Genomic DNA, 15,377 nt, shown 5'->3' on the forward strand with positions numbered 1-15,377 from the left:
TATTGACCCATTTAAGGTTCCAATTATGCCACATTGAAATATTTTTAGGGAAAATATTGCATATTTTGTGTGTCTGCCATAAAAAACGATGTTTTCTGTGATGAAAAGAGAATAAAACAAACAAAACATTAAAAAAATAATAACTAATAATTGACGGATAGATCTAAAGTTGATCTAGAAACTTAAGTGTCGAAATTAAGAGAAAAAATATATATATATACAGTGAGGTCCACAAGTATTTGCACACCCTGCAATTTTGAAAGTTCTCCCTCTTAGAAATTAGGGAGAGGTTTGAAATGTATTTCCACTGTTAGAGACATCATCTAAAAAGAAACATTTGGAATACACATTGTATGATTTATTTGTATATTACTGGGGTTCATAAGTATTTGCACACATGAGAATCAGCAAGAATTGTGACTCTCAAAGAGCTGTCAGTCTATCTTAAAAAAGTCCACCTTTACCCCACAACTAATCACCCACCCACCCACCACCACTTTGAGCTCATTTAAGTCACATGTGCAGCCCACAGTCAGTCAAGGACCAAATGCTACCATGGACGATACCAAAGAGCTGTCAAAAGAGACCAGAGACAAAATTGTAGACCTCCACAAAGCTGGAAAAGGCTATGGGACAATTGGGAAGCAGCTTGGTGAGAATAGATCATCTGTTGCAGCAATTGTTAGAAAATGGAAGAGGCTAAACATGACTGCTAATCTACCTCGGACTGGGGCTCCATGTAAGATTTCTCCTGGTGGGGCATCACTCATGATAAGAAAAGTGAGAAATCAGCCCAGAACTACATGGCAGGAGCTGGTGAATGACCTGAAGAGAGCTGGGACTACTGTTTCCAAGGCTACTATCAGTAGAACACTACGGCGTAGTGCTTTAAAATCATGCATCGCACGGAAGGTTAAGTCAGCCCATGTCCAGGCCCGTCTGAAGTTTGCCAATGGCCATCTGGATGATTCAGAGGAGCCATGGGAGAAAGTCATGTGGTCAGATGAGACCAAAATAGAACTTTTTGGTATAAACTCCACTCTTCGGGTTTGGAGGAAAAAGGTTGAGTATCATCCCAAGAACACCATCCCTACAGTGAAGCATGGGGTGGAAATAGTCACGTCCGTTGTGTCCTTGGGCAAGACACTTCACCCCTTGCTCCTGATGGCTGCTGGTTAGCGCCTTGCATGGCAGCTCCCGCCATCAGTGTGTGAATGTGTGTGTGAATGGGTAAATGTGGAAATAGTGTCAAAGCGCTTTGATTACCTTGAAGGTAGAAAAGCGCTATACAAGTATAACCCATTCATCATTTATTTAAATATCCTGTTTCGGGGGAGGACAACTGCACTGCATTTAGGAGAGGATGAATGTATTGTGAGATTTTGGCCAAAAACCTCCTTCCCTCAGTCAGAGCATTGAAACTGGGTTGTGGCTGGGTCTTCCAACATGACAATGACAGCCAGGATAACCAAGGAGTGGCTCCATACAAAGCATATCAAGGTTCTGGAGTGGCCTAGCCAGTCTCCAGACCTAAATCCAATAGAAAATCTTTGGAGGGAGCTGAAACTTTGTGTTGCTCGGCGACAGCTCCGAAACCTGACAGATCTAGAGAAGATTTGTGTGGAGGAGTAGGCCAAAATCCCTGTTGCCGTGTGTGCAAACCTGGTGAAGAACTCTAGGAAACGTTTGAACTCTATAATTGCAAACAAAGGCTTCTGCACTAAATATTAACACTGATGTTCTCATGTGTGCAAATACTTATGAACCCCAGTGACATACAAATAAATCATTAAAAAAATCATACAATGTGATTTCCGGATTTTTCTTTTTATATGATGTCTCTAACAGTGGAAATACATCTATGATGAACATTTCAGACCTCACCCTAATTTCTTAGTGGGAGAACTTGCAAAATTGCAGAGTGTGCAAATATTTGTGGATCTCACTGGATATCATATATTGTATGACTTATTTTAACACTATTATTAGAGGGTCCCTCAGAATTTTAGTGGGATTTAAAAAAAATTTTTTTAAACTATCATTGTTCAAAAAATAATAATGAATAAAAAAAAAATGTGTTGTGAATTATTGACCTATTTAAGGCTCCAATTACTTCACTTTGAAATATTTTTTGGGGGGGAAATATTGTGTATTTTTGCCATTATATACAAAATTTTATGACAACAAGGGCAAAACATTAACCAAAAAAACATTTAAAAAAATGTATAATCAATGGATGGCTCTAAAGTTGTTCTAGTACAGAGGGGCCAAATGGGCGGTGAGCCAAAGATCGCAATTTTAAGTAGGGGTGTCCCGATACAACTTTTTCACTTCCAATATGCTACCGATATTGAAGCCTATAGGCCGGCACCGATATTGATCCGATACAATATCAGCAGGAATACTTGTACTATTTTGTAGTGTGTAAAGTTAGAAAATGTTTGGACATGTGAAATTATTCAAACAGAAAGCTCATTGTAACCTATTTATTATTAACTGTCTGGAAAGGACTTCTGCCGTCTTTAGGCTGAATTGGAGTGGTAATTGTTTTTTTGGCGACACCTTGTGGTAAAAACAGTTCTAAAGTTCAGCGCATGACGCAGTAAGTTGAATGATGCGGACACGTTTGTTACTGGATGCTTTCTAATACGACTTGAGTAAAATCGAAGAAAAGATCAACCATGTGTGTTTTTTGGAGGACATTTAGAAGTTAACACGCTGCAGGACTGCTTGTGTAGGACATTTTACATGCAAGGGGATACAATCCGATACTTGGTTGTTTTTTTTGCTGATCACATGCCGATATCCTATATCGATATTGAAACAGGAAACGGCTCATTGTAAGTGTGAAAAACAAACAACCTAAATGTAAATAACAAAGTTTCCACCCGTTGGCGGGCCAAACAAAACGACTTAGCGGGCCAAACAAGGCCCCCGGACCCCATTTTGGGCACCCCTGGATCCGATTTAAGCATTAAAAATAAGTCATACATTTTTATTTTTTTTTACTTTCAATACTTCTTTTGAGTGAGGCCCTTCTGGATTACAGTATTTTATCATTTTTTTAAACGGTCTTTGCTCTATAAATAATAACGAATCAAAATTAATGATGTTATGAATCACTGACCTACTTAAAGCTCCAATTACTTTACATCAAATATCCAATTTTGAACATTGATTGAGGGGGAAATATGGGATTTGTTTGTGTTTTTACCATTAAAAACAAGGTTTTCTTGAACAAAAAGGGCATAAAACATTAATAACAAAATAAATAAAACTTTATACAGACAGATAGACCTGAAGTTGATCAAGACATTTAAGCGTTGACAAAAAAATGTTTGTATACATGACTTATTTTTATGACTCTGAGACCCTTCAGGGTCCCCGGTACTACATTTTAGGGGAGCCCTGAAGGTAAAAAAATAAATAAATATATATATATATATATACATACATATATATATATATATATATATATATATATATATATATGCATACATATTGTGTTGGTTTTGAAAACAAAAAGTTTTAAATTGGCCAATGTATGCTTTGATTTTTTTAGTGTGAGTCTCTCAATGGAAAAAGTTTGGACACCCCAAATTACGTTTTCATGATCATATTATGAACTATTGTTGAACATTACCTTACTTTAGCTGGCTGCTAGCTGGATGGCTAACATGCAACATATGAGAACATTCACCTGAAGGAGTTTACAAAAGTTGAGCTAAGGAAAATGAGCACAAGATATATTACATACCCAATTCTACCCTAAATTAAAGAAATACAATTTTAAATTATTAATGGCATATACCCTTCAAAGGATTTTTTGAAACTTAAATTTAACATGGAGGTTGACAGAAGAGGATGTCAATCATGTGTGTGGAATGTGAGAGTGTACATATGTTTTGGGAGGAGATCAGAGATTGGCTGAGAGACAACAGTGTGGAGATGTCCCCATTCACTGTGGGGCGGTATAGCTCGGTTGGTAGAGCGGCCGTGCCAGCAACTTGAGGGTTGCAGGTTCCATCCCCGCTTCCGCAATCCTAGTCACTGTCGTTGTGTCCTTGGGCAAGACACTTTACCCACCTGCTCCCAGTGCCACCCACACTAGTTTAAATGTAACTTAGATATTGGGTTTCACTATGTAAAGCGCTTTGAATCACTAGAGAAAAGCGCTATATAAATACAAACCCTGTTTCCATATGAGTTGGGAAATTGTGTTAGATGTAAACATAAACGGAATACAATGATTTGCAAATCCTTTTCAACCCATATTCAATTGAATGCACTACAAAGACAACATATTTGATGTTCAAACTCATAAACTTTATTTTTTTTGCAAATAATAATTAACTTAGAATTTCATGGCTGCAACACGTGCCAAAGTAGTTGGGAAAGGGCATGTTCACCACTGTGTTACATGGCCTTTCCTTTTAACAACACTCAGTAAACGTTTGGGAACTGAGGAGACACATTTTTTAAGCGTCTCAGGTGGAATTCTTTCCCATTCTTGCTTGATGTACAGCTTAAGTTGTTCAACAGTCCGGGGGTCTCCGTTGTGCTATTTTAGGCTTCATAATGCGCCACACATTTTCAATGGGAGACAGGTCTGGACTACAGGCAGGCCAGTCTAGTACCCGCACTGTTTTACTGTTGTCAAGACTTGGACTATGGAGTTTTTGTTTTTCCAAGATGCAAGAGAATTTGGATCGGACATGGCTTGAAGGTGGGTACATGATTTATTTATTACTATCAAAAAAGGAATAAACGAAAAGCGCGCACAATGGCGGAGGTAAAAAAAACTTGGCGAATGAAAACAAAACTTGCACAAAGGTAGAAACTGAACACGAAATAACAAAACACTTACTGTGGCATGGGACCGTGAACAGGGCTTGAAACGAGAGGATAGCAGGGTTAGAAATGATATGACACCAGGACGAACAACAGAAAATGAAAAGCTTAAATAACACAGACATGATTAACAACAGGTGCGTGACTCAAAACAGGTGCGTGACATGACAGGTGAAACTAATGGGTAACTATGGTGACAAAACAAAAGAAAAGTGCACAAAAAGTCCAAAAACAAAACCGAACATTACTAAAACAAAACATGATCACACAGACATGACAGAATCCCCCCTTACGGACAGATCCCAGATGTCCAAGAAAAAAAATTAACAAGAGTCATGGGAGGGTGGGAGGGGGACATGGCGGTGGGTCGCCAGCCCAAGTGGCCCCGAATCCATCGAGGCATAGTCATGTGGCGGCGGCGAGTGGAGCGCCGCTGCAGCAGACGAGGTGGGCGACCCGGGACGGGCCACATCCGTGGCTGACTGGGAGGTGGGCGCACTTGGCGTGGCGGGCGACCAGGTAGCGGCCATATCCGTGGCCGACGAGGAGACAGGCGCGTCGTCATCTTGGCAGGCGTGGAAGCTCGGCGTGACAAGTCAGGCGGCGAAGCTCGGCGTAGCGCGTCAGGCGGCGAAGCTCGGCGTGGGTCTTGGTCTTGGTCTAGGCGTGGGTCTTGGTCTTGGTCTAGGCGTGGGTCTTGGCATGGCGGGTCTTGGTCATGGCATGGCGGGTCTTGGTCTTGGCATGGCGGGTCTTGGTCTTGGCATGGCGGGTCTTGGTCTTGGTCTTGGCATGGGTCTTGGTCTTGGTCTTGGTCTTGGCATGGGTCTTGGTCTTGGTCTTGGCATGGCGGGTCTTGGTCTTGGTATTGGCATGGCGGGTCTTGGTCTTGGCATGGCGCTGGTGCTAACCGTGGTGCGGCGACAGGTGCTAGCCGTGGTGCTGCGACAGGTGCTAGCCGTGGTGCTGTGACAGGTGCTAGCCGTGGAGCTGCGACAGGTGCTAGCCGTGGAGCTGCGACAGGTGCTAGCCGTGGTGCTGCGACAGGTGCTAGCCGTGGTGCTGCGACAGGTGCTAGCTGTGGTGCTGCGACAGGTGCTAGCTGTGGTGCTGCGACAGGTGCTAGCCGTGGAGCTAGCCTTGGAGCAGCTAGCCGTGGTGCTAGCCTTGGAGCAGCTAGCCGTGGTTCTAGCCGTGGTGCTGCTACTGGTGCTATCCTTGGCTCTGGTGCTAGCCTTGGCGCAGGTGGAGGTGGCCTAGCTGGGGGTTGCGGCTTGGCAGGCCAAAAGACCGGTAGTGGTGGCCGAACCGGAGGTTGTGGCTTAACAGGCCGTAAGACCGGTGGCGGCGGCCGTGCTGGTGGCTGTGGCTTGGCTTGGTGATGCTGAGCCACCACACCAACACAGCTCCCGACCCCAGCCACCCCCTCAAGGGGCGGATACCAGACGCGCTCTCTGCGGTCTGGAACTCTCTCTAGGGGTGGGCGGAGGGGGGTCAGGAGGGGGGCTGAAACTTCCCCTTTAAATTGTCCAAAATGTCTTTTTTGTGCCTGTGTTATTGTGGGTGAAAAAAAATAAATTTGTGACTTGGGCGTGACTTGAGTCCTGGGGGGCGGGGCATGAAATTTGGGTGGCTTGTCTTGACAGGATCTAATGTTCAAAATCATATTTTGGTAGTGTTGAATCATGGTCATGGGATTGGAGTCTTTTGCTGGAGGTGAGTGATCAAAAGAAAAAGAGTTGAAAAAAAAATTCTGGTCTGTGACATAATTTTGGAGCTGCGGAGCTGGCAGCAGCCTGCTTCCGCCTGGAGTGGGAGGAGCCTGCGGGAGCGCTGCGTGCGGTCTGCTCGCCTTCCCTGACCTTCTTAGGTCTGGAGCGGCGCTTCCGGGATTGCGGTGACGCAGCGCCGTCCTCGGACCAAATGGAGCTAATAGGAATAAGCTTCCCATTTGGCCCCCACGTCAGGTCTCGCTCCGCCATGGCTTCTTACGACTCCCAATTTCCTTCCTCGACCAAATTCCTTGCGGGAAAGCGATTTGCTGGTGTCATAATGTCAAGACTTGGACTATGGAGTTTTTGTTTTCCCAAGATGCAAGAGAATTTGGATCGGACATGGCTTGAAGGTGGGTACATGATTTATTTATTACTATCAAAAAAGGAATAAACGAAAAGCGCGCACAATGGCGGAGGTAAAAAAAAACTTGGCGAATGAAAACAAAACTTGCACAAAGGTAGAAACTGAACACGAAATAACAAACCACTTACTGTGGCATGGGACCGTGAACAGGGCTTGAAACGAGAGGATAGCAGGGTTAGAAAGGATATGACACCAGGACGAACAACAGAAAATGAAAAGCTTAAATAACACAGACATGATTAACAACAGGTGCGTGACATGACAGGTGAAACTAATGGGTAACTATGGTGACAAAACAAAAGAAAAGTGCACAAAAAGTCCAAAAACAAAACCGAACATTACTAAAACAAAACATGATCACACAGACATGACAACTATGAAGCCACGTTGATGAAACACGTGGCTTGGCATTGTCTAGTTGAAATAAGCAGGGGCGTCCATGGTAACGTTGCTTGGATAGCAACATATGTTGCTCCAAAACCTGTATGTACCTTTCAGCATTAATGGCGCCTTCACAGATGTGTAAGTTACCCATGTCTTGGGCACTAATACACCCCCATACCATCACAGATGCTGGCTTTTACACTTTGCGCCTATAACAATCCGGATGGTTCTTTTCCTCTTTGGTCCGGAGGACACGACGTCCACAGTTTCCAAAAACAATTTGATATGTGGACTCGTCAGACCACAGAACATTTTTCCACTTTGTATCAGTCCATCTTAGATGAGCTCAGGCCCAGCGAAGCCGACGGCGTTTCTGGGTGTTGTTGATAAATGGTTTTCGCCTTGCATAGGAGAGTTTTAACTTGCACTTACAGATGTAGCGACCAACTGTAGTTACTGACAGTGGGTTTCTGAAGTGTTCCTGAGCCCATGTGGTGATATCCTTTACACACTGATGTCGCTTGTTGATGCAATACAGCCTGGGGGATCGAAGGTCACGGGCTTAGTTGCTTACGTGCAGTGATTTCTCCAGATTCTCTGAACCCTTTGATGATATTACGGACTGTAGATGGTGAAATCCCTAAATTCCTTGCAATAGCTGGTTGAGAAAGGTTTTTCTTAAACTGTTCAACAATTTGCTCACGCATTTGTTGACAAAGTGGTGACCCTCGCCCCATCCTTGTTTGTGAATGACTGAGCATTTTATGGAATCTACTTTTATACCCAATCATGGCACCCACCTGTTCCCAATTTTCCTGTTCACCTGTGGGATGTTCCAAATAAGTGTTTGATGAGCATTCTTCAACTTCATCGGTATTTATTGCCACCTTTCCCAACTTCTTTGTCACGTGTTGCTGGCATCAAATTCTAAAGTTAATGATTATTTGCAAAAAAAAAAAATGTTTATGAGTTTGAACATCAAATATGTTGTCTTTGTAGCATATTCAACTGAATATGGGTTGAAAATGTTTTGCAAATCATTGTATTCCGTTTATATTTACATCTAACACAATTTCCCAATGCATATGGAAACGGGGTTTGTATAATTCACTTCACTTCACTTCACAATACAAGAGATAAGATTTGGTATTTTTATAAACGACTGTAACATAGAAATGTTTGTCAACATTATTATGCTCCAGGCAAAAAATGTTCTACATAAATGTCGATTTGTGAAAGTAAGGCCTATATTTTGTACTTGGCTTAATGGTTTAAAATTATCAATCGAATCTTGGAGAATGAGTAAGAGTACAAAAGCCTTGAAATTGATATCTTTGTTAAAAACATTTAAAGTGATCTAGGTAGCCCTTTTTCTCTTTCTAAATTTAAAAAAAAATATTACTATTTATGAATATTTAATACTCTCTGTATTTGCTTTTGTTTTATTTCCTTGTTGTTGAAAGTGCCTTGACTGTTGAGTGAATTATAAATGTATGTTTGTTGTTCAATTAAAAAAAAACATATGAGAACATTCATAGACATGCTACATCCATCCATTTTCTACCGCTTGTCCCGTTCGGGGTCGTAGGGGTGCTGGAGCCATACTTGCCAACCTTGAGACCTCCGATTTCGGGAGGTGGAGGGTGGGGGGTGGGGCGGGGGCGTGGCTACGAGGGGAGGAGTATATTTACAGCTAGAATTCACCAAGTCAAGTATTTCATATATATATATATGTATATATATATATATATATATATATATATACACACACATATATATATATATATATAAATAAAAGAAATACTTGAATTTCAGTGTTCATTTATTTACACATATACACACACATAACACTCATCTACTCATTGTTGAGTTAAGGGTTGAATTGTCCATCCTTGTTCTATTCTCTGTCACTATTTTTCTAACCATGCTGAACACCCTTTCGCAGGTACCCAGAAAGGTTTCGAGTACCACCAAAAAAACGGAATCTCTGAAGACAGTATAAAAATCTGTGTTAAAGGTGTACAAATACTGTTTGTATAATAAGCATGTTATTGTTTACAAATGAGGGTTAAGAGTTCAGTACTAAAAAAAAAAAAAAGAATGTGGCTTAAGTACAGTTTTTTAATTGAGCTGCTGCATTTTTGGGTTGGGTTGTTTATTTATTTTGAGTAACTTCTACATTTCTAAAAGGGGAGGAATGTAATAGAGTGATCTATGTTTGTCTGTTGCCATCTCCTGGTGAATGTTGGCTATAGCGTACTGGGGTTACTTTTTGGTTGGCCAACGATTTACGTGGTGTTGCGCACCTGACGTCAAGTGTGTGAGTCTGTTCTGAAGTCTACAGTAAAGAGACGTACTTCATCACCTCGCCTGGTTATTGCCTCCAACTCAATATATTACAACAACATTGCTGTTTACGACAGACGAACTGCTTTACGGTAGAATAAAACATGACTACTGTTGTTGTGTGTTGTTACCGCGCTGGGAGGACGTTAATGAAACTGCCTAACAATAAACCCACATAAGAAACCAAGAACTCGCCCTCCATCATTCTACAGTTATAACGTGATTGGGCAGGCATGCTGTTTATATTGTGGGAAAGCGGACGTGAATACAGGCTGTTGACACGTCACTCAGGTCCGCATGGACCTGGAGGGGGCGTGGCTTCCAGCTCCGCCTGAATTTCGGGAGATTTTCGGGAGAAAATTTGTCCTGGGAGGTTTTCGGGAGAGGCGCTGAATTTCGGGAGTCTCCCGGAAAATCCGGGAGGGTTGGCAAGTATGGCTGGAGCCTATCTCAGCTACATTCGGGCGGAAGGCGGGCTACACCCTGGACAAGTCACCACCTCATCACAGGGCCAACACAGATAGACAGACAACATTCACACACTAGGGCCAATTTAGTGTTGCCAATCAACCTATCCCCAGGTGCATGTCTTTGGAGGTGGGAGGAAGCCGGAGTACCCGGAGGGAACCCACACAGTCACGGGGAGAACATGCAAACTCCAAACAGAAAGATCCCGAGCGCAGGATCGAACCCAGGACCTTCGTATTGTGAGGCAGACGCACTAACCCCTGTTCCACCGGACTCCCCAACATGCTACATTGGTTGGTCGGTTAAAATGACCTACTCTTCTTAAAAACACAACAATTGCAGTATTACTAGTATCCATCCATCCATCCAACCTTCGTACTGTGAGGCACATGCACTAACCCCTGTTCCACCGTGCTGCCCATTTACTAGTATCATTAATAGTAATAATATGACAAAATAAAAACAGTTTGGTCGTCTTGGGCTAAATGTCAATTTCATTGGACGGCTAACATGTGGAATGTTCCTGTAGTGGTCTGGCTAGCTGCTCGCTTTAGCACGACGTTGTAGGGAGTGCGTGCGGCTTGTTGCCTTTGCTTCAGTGTTCGAATCCTTACGTCACTCTACTTGTCAGGGGAGGGGAGTAAATGTGAGGTGAACTCACATCACCATGTGTGTGTTTACTACTCTCACCTTCTGAAGACATTTCTCTGACTCCTCCCACTATGAGGATCTTCTACCTCTCTTCTTGATGCTGCCCCGCCCCCTTCCAAACGCGTACATGCCTGAGAGAGAGAGAGAGAAAGAGAGAGAGAGTGGATGGAGGGGCATTAGCTGGCGTGCACGCGCTCACGCACACGTCGCTGCTTTGCATCCTCACCTGCAGTGGTCGTCCGGCACGCGCCTTCCCTTACCCCGCGCACACGCACGCGCGCGCGCATGCACCTTGCAGCAACCGAGTCAGCGAGGCGTCGAGCGGCTCCGAGCCAGCAGAGGAGCACCACGACGCGGCCACGGGGGCGGACGAGCATGACGGTAAAAAAAAACAAAACAACAACAACAAAAACCCACGCGGTGTGCTTGTGTGCGTGCGTGAGAGGTAACGTTTTTGGGTTTTTTTTTTTAGTTTGTCGTGGCGCGTGCGTGTGAGTGCGCTGCCGCAGGTCAAAAACGACACCGTCAGCACATTGTCCGGCGAGCACGCGCGCGCGTGTCCTGTGGGTTCTGTGCTGATGCGCGCGCGTTCGTGTTGACACGGTGATCCTCTATTGTGTAGGCTGCCACGGTATGACGTCACGGCGAGTTGAAACGCACCGCCTGATTGACAGGTGGCTTTTCCAGATGCCAAAGGTCGTGTGTTCGCGAAGATGTCTCTCCACTGCCGCGCTAACGCTAGCGGACATGCTAACATTGACAACTTACTCGCTTAGTTAGTGACCTCCGACCCGAGTCGGGATGACGTCGTCGTTTCCGCACCGTGGCCATGACGTCATCTTGTTAACATATCCGAGTCAGTCAACATGTCGGCGGAGCGAGAAAAGAAACTTTTTAATTGACGCGAATGAAAAGGTGTCGGAGTAAATGCTCCTGTCGTGAAATGATGCTTTTTCGAAGCGTGCGCATTAAAAACAACACATTAGAATGCTGTAAAAAAAAAAAAAAAAAGTCAACACATTGTTTACATAACATGTTCGTGCGTTTAAAGATAGATAGGTAGGTAGGGACATGTTTGTCACACATACACAATACATTCTTTCATCACACCTTGGACAACCTTTGACCGGTCCTGTCGGAGAGGGAGGGCGCGAGCTGTTGAGAGATAGAGGGCAAAAGGGAAATAAACACACACACATACAGGAAGTGACATAGCCACCAACGACGCTTCACCTCCTAGGATCCCTCCTCATCTCCTCGCTGTTTCGGTAACCTCCTTGCTACCTTCTTTGCCGCCTTACTTCCTAACTAGAGGACGTTTCCTTGGAAGTGTCCTAGCTCGTCACCGTCAACACTTTTTTCAGGTGTGAATGGCCGTGCACATATCGTGTTGGCAGGTGTCAATAAGAGGCAGGTGTGTGTGTGTGTGTGTGTTCTCGTATTTCTATCCTTCTTGAGATATCAAAAAGGAAAAGTATCTTCCATATGAGGAGGTGTGAACAAGTTAGGACATAAATCATGGTCCCAATACGGAAAACCATTGCATCTAATAGAGAATATCTCATTTGCACCCCTGGTGGTGAAATCTATCAAAATGAGGGTGTTCCCAAAAAGGAGGGATTTTTCAAATTGACTGTGTGTCGCTTTTAAAAGTGCTTCCCCTCTGGTCAACATATGAAATAACAAGAGTGTGTAAAAATTCGAAGTGTTCCCCCTCTGACCAGCATATGTAATAACAAGTGTGTGTAAGAAATTAAATGTGCCCCCTTTGACAAAAAATTATTTAAAAAAATATATATATGTATATAGAGACATACTGTAATAACTTGAAGTACATATTGAAGATTAAAAGCCAACTACAAACAAAACAAAAATAAATAAATTAACTAAAAGCAGTGTTTTTCTCACAATGTGTCGACTTTTTTCTTATAAAATTGGGAACAATTTCTCATATTCTATCTGTTTCTGTAATATTACAATATTTTCTTGTAAAATTATTATTTTTTCATGTAAAATTATTACTTTTTATGCAAAATGGTGACATTTGTCATAACAAATTCTGACCATTTTTTTGTTGTTTTTGTAAAATAGTGACATTTTTTGAGTAAAATTATGACTTTTGTTAAAGTAAAATTTTCGATTATCATCATAATATTGCCAACATTTTAAAGTTTTCTTATAAAAATTGTGACTTTTGTCGAGTAAAATTACGACTCTTTTCATAAAATTGCCAACATTTTAAGCTTTTCTTGTAAAATTGCGACTGTTATTGAGTAAAACTCCAACTTTTATCATAATATTGCATTAATGTTCAGTTTTTCTTGTAAAAGTTTGACTTGCGTTGAGTAAAATTATGACTTTGATTATAATACTGCCAAAATTAAAAGTTTTTCTTGGGAAATTGTGACCTTTTTCTTGTGAAATTTCAAGTCATTTTTTACAACAAGCTTTTTTTATATTTGCATAGTATGTATATATTATTAATGTTGTAAATACAAATCTTTATATATCTAGAAAGGGTGGCCCTAAAGAGGTAGGCATTTTTCGGAGGTCTCAATAAGGTATCAAATACAAGAATGTGTGTTCGTGTGTGTGTGTGTGTGCGTGCATGCGTGTGTGTATGTGTGTGTGTGTGTGTGTGTGTGTGAAAATGCAAAGATGTCCGCATGTACAGTATGTCTACGGCGGGGGGGGTCCAAACTTTTTCCACTGAGGGCCGCACAGTGAAAAATCAAAGCATGTGGGGTCCATTTTGATATTTTCAAAACTAATACAAAACCTTCCCTCAACTCCTCTCAGAGTTTGCATGTTCCAATGGTCCTAGGAGTTGTGCCCCCTGGTAGGGTCTCCCATGACAAACAGGTCCTAGGTGAGGCACCAGACAAGACAAGCAGCTCAAGACTTCTATGAATACAAAAAATCGTGGACGAAGGTTTCTCCCGCCCGCGTGGGAGGTGGGACTTGATGGTGGCACAGCCTGGAGAGGCAACATGGGTCCCCCCTTCCAGTGGGCTCACCACCCATAGGAGGGGGAATAGCAGTCAGGTGCTCTATGAGCTAGCAGAGCCCTTGGCGGTCCGATCCTCGGCTACAGAAGCTAGCTCTTGGGACGTGGAACATCAGCTCCCTGGGGGGGAAGGAAACTGAGCTTGTATGCGAGGTGAAGAAGTTCCGGCTGGATCTAGTCGCACAGCAAGGGCTCTGGAACCAGTTCTCTCGAGAGGTACTGGACTCTCTTCCACTCTGGCGTTACCAGCAGTGAGAGGCAACGGGCTGGGGTGGCAATTCTTGTTGCCCCCCCGGCTCAGAGCCTGTACGTTGGAGTTTAACCCAGTAGACGAGAGGGTAGTTTCCCTCAGCTTCTGGGGTGAGGGCACGGGTCCTGACCGTTGTTTGTGCTTAAGCACCAAACAGCAGTTCAGAGTACCCACCCTTTTTGGAGTCCCTCGAGGGAGTACTGGAGGGGTGATTCCCTCGTTCTTCTGGGGGACTTCAACGCTCATGTTGGCAACAACAGTGAAACCTGGAGAGGTGTATTTGGGAGGGATGGCCGCCCGGATCTGAACCAGAGTGGTGTTTTGTTATTGGACTTTTGTGCTGGTCACAGATTGTCCATAACAAACACCATGTTTAAACATAAGGGTGTCCATATGTGCACTTGGCACCAGGACACCCTAGGTCGCAGTTCCATGATCGACTTTGTGGTTGGATCATCAGATTTGCGGTCTCATGTTTTGGACACTCGGGTGAAGAGAGGGGCAGAGTTTTCAACCGATCACCGCCTGGTGGTGAGTTGGCTGCGATGACGGAGGAGGATGCCGGACAGACCTGGCGGGCCCAAATGCATTGTGAGGGTCTGCTGGGAACGTCTAGCAGAGTCTCCCGTCTGAGGGAGTTTCACTTCCCACCTCCGGAAGAACTTTGAACATGTCTCGAGGGAGGCGCTGGATATCGAGTACATGTTCCGTACCTCTGTTGTCTAGGCGGACGATCGGAGCCTGCCGTGGCGGGGGGGGGGGGTGCTGCTGACCTCATCTGGGGATGTTGTGGAAGGGTGGAAGGAAGACCTCCTCAACCTCGCCTACACATAATATTTGATGTGAAGTAGCTGGAGCCTTAAAATATTATTTTTTGAGCAAAGATGTATTTTTATTTTTTAAATCCCACTAAAATTCTTAGGGACCCAAAAGGGTCCCACTAATAATAGTGTTAAAATAAGTCATACAATATCTATATATACATTTTATTTTTATTTTTTTATTTTATTTTTTTATTTTAATTTTCTTTTATTTCACTTTTTTTAAGAGTATTTTTAGAATGTGCTGTTAGAAAATTAGCTGCGGGCCGCAAATGGCCCCCTTGCCTCAGCTTGGACACTCCTGGTCTAGGGGTTTGTTAGTTTATAAACAATTAGTGAAGAACGTCTTCTTCTTTGCAGCTCGGCGGCCATGTCTAAAAACACGGTGAAGAAGCTGCACTGGCGCTCCAAGGTACGACACGCTAACACGCTAGCACGCCGCCTGACAACTGACTTAATC

At 43.4% G+C, this 15,377-nt stretch overlaps 2 protein-coding genes across 2 annotated transcripts in view; both read left to right on the top strand.

Moving 5' to 3' along the window:
- Positions 1–555: 555 nt before the first annotated feature.
- LOC140679768 (uncharacterized) lies at positions 556–11,334 on the top strand. The gene is made up of 3 exons (XM_072915848.1): positions 556–1,121; positions 11,072–11,220; positions 11,312–11,334. Exons 1-3 carry the CDS (start codon positions 556–558, stop codon positions 11,332–11,334), a joined length of 738 nt encoding a protein of 245 aa, XP_072771949.1.
- The window catches only part of LOC133622643 (membrane-associated guanylate kinase, WW and PDZ domain-containing protein 3-like), a 30,957-nt gene continuing 26,663 nt past the window's right edge, over positions 11,084–15,377 (top strand). The window contains exons 1-2 of the mRNA XM_072915919.1: positions 11,084–11,220; positions 15,278–15,329. Of these exons, the coding sequence (XP_072772020.1) occupies positions 15,288–15,329 (42 nt within the window). The 5' untranslated portion in view covers positions 11,084–11,220; positions 15,278–15,287. The remainder of the gene's footprint in view (positions 11,221–15,277; positions 15,330–15,377) is intronic.

This window comes from Nerophis lumbriciformis, linkage group LG23, assembly GCF_033978685.3.
Source record: "Nerophis lumbriciformis linkage group LG23, RoL_Nlum_v2.1, whole genome shotgun sequence".
In the NCBI taxonomy this organism is placed as follows: domain Eukaryota; kingdom Metazoa; phylum Chordata; class Actinopteri; order Syngnathiformes; family Syngnathidae; genus Nerophis; species Nerophis lumbriciformis.

Bases quoted from the DNA above. Each gene is read 5' to 3' on its own strand.
- LOC140679768 (XM_072915848.1), top strand. From the start codon at position 556: ATGGACGATACCAAAGAGCTGTCAAAAGAGACCAGAGACAAAATTGTA. The intron at 1,122-11,071 runs GTCCGTTGTGTC...CCTCACCTGCAG, and splicing joins CATGGGGTGGAAATAGTCAC to TGGTCGTCCGGCACGCGCCT. The intron at 11,221-11,311 runs GTAAAAAAAAAC...TTTTTTTTTTAG, and splicing joins GGGGGCGGACGAGCATGACG to TTTGTCGTGGCGCGTGCGTG.